This window comes from Cryptotermes secundus, unplaced genomic scaffold, assembly GCF_002891405.2.
Source record: "Cryptotermes secundus unplaced genomic scaffold, Csec_1.0 scaffold3416, whole genome shotgun sequence".
In the NCBI taxonomy this organism is placed as follows: Eukaryota; Metazoa; Arthropoda; class Insecta; order Blattodea; family Kalotermitidae; genus Cryptotermes; species Cryptotermes secundus.
The window spans coordinates 1-9,797 of NW_019726332.1; the positions used below are offsets into that span (position 1 = coordinate 1).

The window sequence follows — 9,797 nt, forward strand, 5'->3', positions numbered from 1 at the left end:
ACAGTGCACTAATGTCATCCGTGACTATTTTGATGAAACCTTTGGGAACAGATGGGTCGGACGTGGTGACCCAATAACACGGCCTCCTCACTCTTCTTACTTGACTCCACTGAATTTCTTTCTCTGGGATACTTGCAAAGCCTGGTGTATGAGGCTCCGGTGGAGACAGAATATGATCTTGTCGCAAGAATTGCAGTAGCAGCTGGAACCATCAGGGAAATGCCGGGAATCTTTCAAAGAGTTCAGCATAACATGGCCAGATGTTGCAGATCATGCCAATTAAGTTGGTGGCCGCCATTTTGAGCAACTTTTATAATATACAACAATGATAATGTCCCCTAAAACTTATGTATCCTCTCAGAAAATGTTGTGACTCTTAGCACCAAAAGGAAGCGTTTCCAGACATGGGTGTATTAACAAAATGTGATCAGATTGAACCCATCTCTCTACCACAGAGCATTGTAACATGTATGTATTTATGTCCTGTATATGTTTTTCCTTCCTGCTGCTCCTGTTCTAGTTGTTTGTTCGACTGACCTGTGGGTATGCAATGTTCTCTTGCTTTTCCTGTCTTCTATTTATTTATTGTGGCTTGTTCTGAAAATGTGGAGATTGTTATTACTGTGTGATGTTGGAATATTGATATTAATATCAGTCATTAATCATACATATGTTAATTACAATTGAGAGCTGAGTAGCTCAGTCTGTATAGTGATTGGGCTATTACCATGACAACTATAGAATAGGAGTTTGATTGCAAGTGGGGGAAGGAGTTTTCTTTTCGCCACTGCACCCAGACCGGCTCTGAACCCCAGTACCTTACGTCCAGTTGTTGCTGGGAGTCTTTCCCTGGGGGTAAAGCAAGCGGGGCATGAAGGTGACCCGATCACCTCCATCTCTTCATTCGGTTAAAAATATGTGGGGTTATACAGCCACTTCTTCATGTCTGTAAGGAGTTGTGCTTAATTTTGTACTGGGACAACTTTACCTTTAGTTGCAGATGTTGAAGTAGTTGTTAAGTAATGTCTGATAATGTGATATTTTGTTCAGGTTTGGTGCAGACTCCAGTATTGAACATCAGACATCGTGTGTGGTGTGCATGTGATTTCGAAGGAGATGAGCTGATTAAAGTCCTTCCATGCATTCATGAATTTCATGCAGAGTGCATTGATGAGTGGCTAAAAGTGAGTTTATGCAGATTATTGCTTTGTTTATGTCACATTTTCACTTCTGTTGATCTCCAGTCTCCTATCTAAAAGGTTAGAAACTGAAGCACGAAATAGTTTTGTCTCTAATGTATAGGTGTGAAACTTTGTCTCACTCTGTAGGAAGAAATGGACTGTGGGTATCTGTCAGGAAATATTATTGGGGCTCTATTGGTTTAGTTTCATTAAAAATGTTAAATCTCTTAAGAACATTCTTCAAATATTGAGTTTGGGTTAACTTTATAGTTTTCTTTACCCTATCTCTATTCACTTCCATTCCTAAACATTTCTTAACTTGTCCCAAATCCTTGACTTCAAAACACTGTTGCAATTTTCCTTTTAAATTCTCAATTTCATTATGAAATATGAAGATATCACCATACAATGCTATATTAATTACAGAATTACTCTTTTGTTTGGTATAAATACATGGTTCAGAACAAGTTTGCTTATGCCATAGGCTTTTCAGAACCTCTGCTGCTTTCTTATTTTATGACCTAGCAGCTTGTTTTAGTCCTTAAACTGATTTTTATAACTTGCAAACTTTATTAGACTCCCCCTTAATATCATATCCTTCAGGAAGCTCCATATATATAACTTCCTCAATATCTCCGTTTGAAAACGCGGTACAGACATCAAGGTGGTCAGTGTTCCAATCATGCTTAGCAGCTAAAGCAAATAACAATCGCATTGATGAGTGTTTCACTATGGGAGTGAAAGTTTCAATAGTCTATTCCCTTTGTTTGGCTACAACCTTTCGCCATTAAACGTGCTCTGTGACATGCAATATTTCCTTCAGCATCTCGTTTAATTTTGAAGACCCATTTTGACTTCACTACTGGCTTATTCGACAGTCTGTCTACTATTGTCCATGCTTCGTTTGTTTGGAAAGCTAGTTCCTATTGAATAGCTTCTTTCCATTTAGATTTATCAGAGCATGACAGTGCCTCTTCATATGTGACTGGTTCTGACTCATCTTTATGCATGGCTGAGTAGGTAATAAATTCTGCAAATTCTTTCTGTTTCCTGTTCCGAAGTGGATATCGTCTTTCTTCCAAATTTCCTGGTAATTGTTCTAAGCCGTTCGGCTCTAATGGAACTTCATTTCCTTCAGTTTCTACTTGTGTTTTTTCTTCTTCAGGGTTTTGTTCTTGTGGAATCATTGTTTCATCTTGTGGGTTGAGGTAGAAACTTGACAACTCTGGAAGAATCTCTTTTTTGTTTATGATTTCTTCTTCCAGAAATTCTACGTACATCTCTTGCCTAACTATTTGAGACAGATTGAGGGAATCAACCAATAAGCTTTACTATCCTCGCTATATCCCACAAAAATGTATTTCTTGCTCACAGCATCCAATTTTTGGCATTTCTCTGCTGGTACATGAGCATGAGCTGGACATCTGAAAATTTTTATGTGGGAGTGATCAAACTTTTCTCCTGTCCATATTTCTTCAGGCAATTGGTTCTTTAGTTTCTTGTGAGGTGATCTGTTCAAAAGATATACGGCTGTTTGTGCTGCTGCAGCCAGAATCATACAACATACATCTTGCTTTTTTCCAAAATACTGTGATTAGCTCATTCGGCAGTTCCATTTTGTTGTGAATTATACGGCACGGAGAATTCCCTTTTAACTCCCTTTTGTTTTAACATGTCTTTGAATAATTTGCTGCAAAATTCACCACCATTTTTGGTACAAACAGCTCTTACAGTCAATCCAGTTTCTGTCTCAACCATATTCATAAATTCTTTAAAGGCTTCATATGTGTCACCTTTTGTTTCAAGAAATGAATGAAGATTTTTCTACTGTGATCATCCACAATAGTAAAAAAATATTTAGCATTCTCATAAGAGGGTACTTCAAATGGCCCATCCAGATCTAAATGTAATAGATCAAGTATTCTTTTTGACCGTTTGTTCTTTCATTATAGGAAAGGCTTCTTTGTCATCTTGAAAATCAATGCCACTAGCTAAACCTTTTTTTAGGCAACCACATGTGAACCCTATTTAAATGCCCCAAACGCCTATGCCACAACAGTTGTTCATCAATTTGCTGGGTTCCTGCAACTTGTTCATTCTTTACAATATTAGTACAAGATTTCTCACATGTATCATTAATCTCTTTGGTATTAATCTTATCTTTAGTTGCAGTATTTGCATATTGGGTCAAGTTAGCTTTGGTATTTAAACAGTAAATCACATTTTCAGGATATGCTGTGGCAAGAACTTTGCCTGTTACCTTAAAATCATCAGAATCATATAAGTTGCAACAGTCTTTGGTGAATAACACAATCATACCCTTGTTTACAATTGAGTTCACAGATAACAAATTTGTAGACAATTATGGTTCATGCAATACATCTGAGATATGGCTAAAATTGTCATTCACAAGTTTTACAGCACCAAAACCAGCACTAGTTAACACGTTATCATCAGCAAGACTTATCTCATGTTCCTTGGAATCATGTGTTTTATAATTTTGCAAAACAGTCTTAGTTCTAGTCGTATGGTGTGAAGCACCAGAGTCTATTACCCAAGTATCATCCTTAACTTTAACATGATAGGCAGATACCTCATACATGGATTTTTACTGGTCTTATTTTTCCATTTATTTTCATTATACCTTTGATCAGATCCTTCTTTATTTTCATCAGTACTATTAACTGACTTAGAAGACTGATTGCCCTTAAATTTTTGGTTCTGTTGATTGTTGTGATTTTTATTGTTTGCCTTATCCTTATCTTTAAACAAACAGTTTTTCTTTATATGGCCTAGCTTACCACAAATTTGACATTTTGGTAGTTTACGTTTAAATTTATCTCTGGACAGAAAGGCTGAATCTGAATTTGCATTTTTACCAAATTCAGTATCTTGCAATACCTTAGATTTAATGAGCTCACTAGTCAAAGTCACACTGGGATAATACTCTTTAGTTAAACCCTTTAATATTAAAGTGGCTAATACCTCATCTTCTATTTTCTTGCCCACTGAGACTAATCTAAGATTTATTGACATGAAGACATTAACATATTCCTGCATACTTTTATTTTCCTCAAATTTCAAAGAGCACAAATCAGTTAAAATACTTATGCAACTATTGAGACCCTGATCTTTGAATGTTCTTTTCAACACGTCCCAGGCTTCCTTTGCTGTAGTTGTCTGGACAAAGTAAGATTTAACTTGGGGCTCCAATGTCAGACAAATAATAGCTCTGGCTTTCTCGTCCTTTTGTTTCTTGAGGGATGCGGGAGTTGTATCTTCTGAAGCATATCCACCGACTGCTGCCCACACAGTTTTGATCACTAGAACATTTTGAATGTCAAAGGACCATTTGAGCTTATCAGTATTCACGAAGGGCTTTGAGGTGGCCATGATGAAACTTGTCTCTTTCTCTTGGTGGCAGTGTCAGTCAGTCCAAGGGATCACTTTTAAATAACACTTTCACTTTTTACTATTTATACTTATCAACAATTTTCCTGGGGAGTAAAGCGCGGCCGGCACTTAAGGCTGACAACCTTACCGCCATCTTTGAGCCAATTGTCTAGATAATGTGGGACCCTCAACGTCTCACAACCCTGTGGGCCTTCACGGCCTGGTACTGGGATAGCTTTACTTTTTTTTTTACTTTATCAATAATGCGATCCTGGGCCCATAATCTGTTAGTGTCACTTCTACGTGGATCGAATGATAAGTAGTCAGTGTTCAAGCTAACCCTGCTTTATTAACACTGACTTTTGATACACAAAGGTGTTTTATATATATTCACACATAACAATAGAGAGATTCACGATACCAACATGAGACTTAAAGGTTATATTTGTCAGACTTAATGCATAAAATATCTGTACTTAAGTAACATGCTTCCAGAAAATAAAATAACTGTAATAATCATAATAGGAACTGGATTAGCTCAGTTGGTATAGCGACTGGGCTATGGGCTGGATGGCTGTGGAGTTAGGGTTTAGTTCCTGGCATGTGGGAGAGATTTTTTTTTTCTTTTATGAAATGTCGAGACTGGCTCTGAGGCCTACCCATCATCCTATGCAGTGGGTATCTGATGGTAAAGCACCCGGGATATCCACTTATGTCACTGGAACTGAAGCCCAGGACCTCCCCAAATGAAGCAAGCACTATGACGCAACACTCTGTCTCAATCTTGTACAATTGCTGTATAACATGTTGGCATAGCCAGAAGTTGCCCTACACTTCATAAAGACATGGCTGAGTGGAGGTACAGCTGCAGGAGTTCTTAATTTCTGCATTAGATGGAAATGAATTGCCAGCTTCAAGCCCTGCATACCTACACGAAACACCCCCCCCGTATCTACCACCTGGCCAGTCATGAAGAGGAAAACCTTTTGTCTTCGTCAGGAATCAAACCACAATAACCCAGATACTGGACTGTTCTGACCATGCCACATGGATCTAAGTTGATTCTGTGTCAGTTGCTAGAACGCAAAAGCAAGTTTTTACAGGTTATTTGTACCATCAATGCATACAGTTTGGGCTGAACAGAGGGCCTACCGCTCCATTTGGGGAAAAGCACCAAGAACTTCAGTCAGCATATTCAATCCCTTACAAGATCTGCGCCTAGAGACTTCGCAAACGTGCTCATTAGATTCAACTATCTGCAAACCTGCTAAGCCCATCACTTACTGACCTGCTGCCACACTTTGCAAAACTTCTGAAAAGTGACACAGAACCACACATATGCTCCAACATTATACATACACTGTACGACCATTACTTACCATTCCTTTCCCCCGGAATATAGTGGCCAATCCAAAGTCACAAATATTTAGGTTATCGTATTCATCCAGCAGAATATTTTCCGGCTTCAGGCCACGATGTACAATGCCATGGCTATGAAGGTACTCCTGATTATCAACACGCAACAAGCAAGAATTAGTTCAGTTGCCATATGTTCTACACACAGATATCATTAAAACAGTGTTGCATCAGCAATGAATGAAGAGTCTAGGATAACTCAATTTGTACAGCAATAAGCTACAGGCTGGATGGTCGGGGTTCAATTCATGGCAGGGACAAGAGTCTTCTTCCCCACAGCATCCAGGCCAACTCTGGGACCCACCTTGCCTCCTATCAAATGGGTACCATGGGCTCTTTCCCTGGGAGTAGAGCAGCTGCTGTGTGAAGCAGACAACTCACCTTGATCTAGCACCGAGGTCAAGAATGGTGGAGCTGCACTTCCACTCCCCCATACATCTTCTGGATGTAGTGCTTAATTAAGCACTGGGACAACTTTATCTTTGTCAGGAATAAATAAACAGCAAGACCAACAGTGTGTAAACAGGCGTGAGGTTCACACAGTGAAGGACATTCGTATTGCAGCTTTTTGGAAGATCATGGTGTGTAGTATTGTAGATAAATAAAAGCATACTGAACGAACCTGCGGTTGCCATCTTCAGAATAAAGAGTGGGACCTCTTTTACACTGAAGATGGAGACAGCAAGTTCCTCTGAAACGCTGGTGCCCATCTACGAACCATGCTTTCGAAAGCCCCAAGCGATAGGTGTAGACTGTGAACACAATGGATTTACTAAATCTGTGAACTATGGCCTGGGATACAATGTTACGCTGACAGCTCTACCGATTCACAATCAACAAATATTCATTCATTCATTCGTTTGTAAGATCCTTACGAATGACACTTTGGCACATGCAGGAATAAACAATACTATATGCTGTAGCCTCATAATTCTGAATGATAATTTTCCTTAAGGTGTGCATTTTCTAAAAGCAAATATTTCTAAGTTTCAAAATTTAATTACACAAGGTTTAATATGCGTGAATGCATTTTGTAAAGATAATACTACAGATAAACAAGTCTTGGGATTACTGGGGTAATCGACTTTCTGAAATGTGCTCTTCACAGTACCAGATGATGGGTAAAGTCCAAAAACCCAGTAATCACAAGTGTTATACACCATAATCAGAACACTTTAGAATCTTAGACATACAAATTCCTATCCGCAGCATACCATATTAGAGAAAGATAGACTTCACTCACCACTCCTGAAAGTATCTCATTGAAATATCTCTGACCTGCTGAGTTTGTTATGCCACGATCAGGTTCTGGAAAATACAAATGAAAGTTTGGTTACTTTTTGCAAATAGCAAAGTGCTATCTTATACACTCACTACTTGCTCCAAGAAAAGCAGACTAACTACAATTACTAAGAATTACAAATGCAGTGGGGGGGAGATTACACCAGCATTCCTTGAACACCTTGAGGCCTGCAAGTCACAGCATTCAAAACGTTTGACCCAAAATTGTTTCTTAAATCAATCATGTCTGTCAAATCTTGCTAATGAGGTATGTTGCATATGATGTACACAACATCCTTTACTTCCGACAAAGAAATGTTAATTCTGGAATGCCTCCACAGATGTCAGAAATCCCATGGCTACAAAAAAGCAATAAAACTAAACATGCGTGCCATCTATACTTGCCTGATATTCAGAAGAGCAACTCTGCGATGCACACGGACAAGTGTCAGTAAAATTGCACTGGTATAATGCTGCTTATCATCCGTGACAGCAATAACAGCAAAACCAAATATATCAACTGTTCAACTAGCCAGTTAAAATACTGACAGTTCTATCAATCCCCATATTATTTTTTATAACTCTTGAAGACTACTGCACCTTCCATTTCTTTCCCATGTCCTGTGAAAGTAGACAAGAGTGCAGCCTAACAAACTTTTCAGTGAAACATTTTACTCCTAATTATCTGTGGGAATGGAAGGGAAAGTGCAGCCTAACAAACTCTTCAGTGAAACATTTTACTCCTAATTATCCGTGGGAATGGAAGGGAAAGGGCGCGCAAACAACAAATAAATGCAAACAATCAAAGGATTCCTCTAAATCTGGAAATGGATACACAAGCAGCCCAATGGAAAATTAAGATTTATAGAAAAGGCAAACTGAACGCTGAGTATGTTTAATTTTTCTCTACTACTTCTGGTGAAAACATTTTCCCTCCAAAAAATATTTCATAGGATACACAGACACAGCTGCAGGTCTTCATGCAAAGTGCTCATGAAAACTGCCTGAGCTAACTGTGAGCTGAAATAGCTTGACAACTTCCTTTCTGCAAAACTCTCGAATATTGAAATTAATGTAAATCTGTCCACCTGTTCTAAAGCTGTTTCACACATACAGAAGCGATGAGCAACATGTGCTCTACGAAGTTGTCTGCCAATACACCTAGCACGTGCATGGATAAGACACAAACCAGACAACCCTTGCACAGCTAANAATACACTGTACACAGGAAATCATTTCCATTTCCTCCCTCACAAAGACAGCAGAAGAAACCAACCAAAGAAGGAAGATCCATGAAAAGTGAATGTTACTTTAGCATCCTAAACATAAGAAATTACAGATTCCAAACATTCAATCATTCTTGTGTGTAACAGATCATGTGAAAAAATGTTACATCCAGGTTACTGATGTATGTCAGTTTGACCAGCTCCATTATGAACGATTCTTTTAATTGCTGATTGTGAACAATACTCACCAGTTATGCAGTCAAAGAGGTCTCCTCCTGACAGAGACTCAAGGAAGATGTACTTGAGGTTTCCTTCGTGGCGATGTCCGTAAAACCGGACGATGTTCAGATGGTTCACCATTCTGTGGATGAACACCTCTTCTTGTACGCTGCTTTGTGCACCTGAATGTTTCTCCAAGTCGATCTCTTTCATTGCGACTTGCTCTCCCGAACCTCTGTGTGTCAGAAAATTTACTCTGTTATGTGCAAAAATATTAATGAAACTAAAGATTTAATTCCTCTCCATCTTAAGGACAAAATGTGTAAGACAATCTGCTGCAATGTACACTGAAATCCTAATCAGTTTTTCTTTAAATTTCAGGCTCGTTAATAAAAAAGAGCACTCACTTCATTGCACAAATCTCTTATCCTACTCTCTATCGTGATTACTGAAAGGCAAAGCTATCCCTCGGATTTCACTAATTAAGGACCACACCATGAAGACATACGGGGGAGTGGAAGTATAGCCCCACTACTCTTAACCTTGGCTTTAGATGGAAGTGAGTGGTCAGCTTCATGCCCCGGTTGCTTTACCACCGGATACCCACTGCATAGGATGATGGGTAGGCCTCAGAGCCAGTCTCGACATTCCAGAAAAGAAAAAAAAAAAATCTCTCGCACATGCCAGGAACTAAACACTAATTCCACAGCCATCCAGCCCATAGCCCAGTCGCTATACCAACTGAGCATCCAGTTCCTATTATGATTATTACCGTTACTTTATTTTCTGGAAGCATGTTACCTAAGTACAGATATTTTATGCATTAAGTCTGACAAATATAACCTTTAGGTCTCAGGTTGATATTGTGTTTATAATTGTTGACTTACAAACAGTCCTTAAATGATGTATATTTATGGTTTTGCACCATGCCAAATATCAGGCCCAGGCCCAGCTCCAGAGCTTTTCCTGTTGTATTTTTCAGTTATAAATTTTGGACCTCAGGATTGTAAATACATACATCATAAGCACAGCAACGCTATGTGAGTTTTGGACAAAATATTATGTCTGAGGTTAGAGAATT

General features: G+C 38.8%; 2 protein-coding genes across 2 annotated transcripts in view; both read right to left on the reverse strand.

Moving 5' to 3' along the window:
- Positions 1-2,104: 2,104 nt before the first annotated feature.
- Positions 2,105-8,929, reverse strand: LOC111864219 (probable serine/threonine-protein kinase fhkA). Its single transcript, XM_023851306.1, has 5 exons — positions 8,746-8,929; positions 7,234-7,298; positions 5,954-6,079; positions 3,309-3,441; positions 2,105-2,472 (listed from the first exon to the last, which is right to left on the reverse strand). The coding sequence occupies exons 1-5, from the start codon at positions 8,927-8,929 to the stop codon at positions 2,105-2,107; spliced, it is 876 nt and encodes a 291-aa protein (XP_023707074.1).
- LOC111864221 (multidrug resistance-associated protein 4-like) overlaps positions 6,982-9,797 on the reverse strand; it is a 36,171-nt gene continuing 33,355 nt past the window's right edge. The window contains exons 10-11 of the mRNA XM_023851307.2: positions 8,746-8,951; positions 6,982-7,298 (exon numbers count right to left, since the gene is read on the reverse strand). The gene's annotated coding sequence lies outside the window, so the exon portion shown is untranslated. The remainder of the gene's footprint in view (positions 7,299-8,745; positions 8,952-9,797) is intronic.

Excerpts from the sequence above, each read along its gene's own strand:
- LOC111864219 (XM_023851306.1), bottom strand. The coding sequence starts at position 8,929 with ATGAAAGAGATCGACTTGGAGAAACATTCAGGTGCACAAAGCAGCGTA. Across the intron at positions 7,299-8,745 it reads CCTCTTTGACTGCATAACTG|AACCTGATCGTGGCATAACA; the intron begins GTGAGTATTGTT and ends TGTATTTTCCAG. Across the intron at positions 6,080-7,233 it reads ATGAGATACTTTCAGGAGTG|GAGTACCTTCATAGCCATGG; the intron begins GTGAGTGAAGTC and ends GTTGATAATCAG.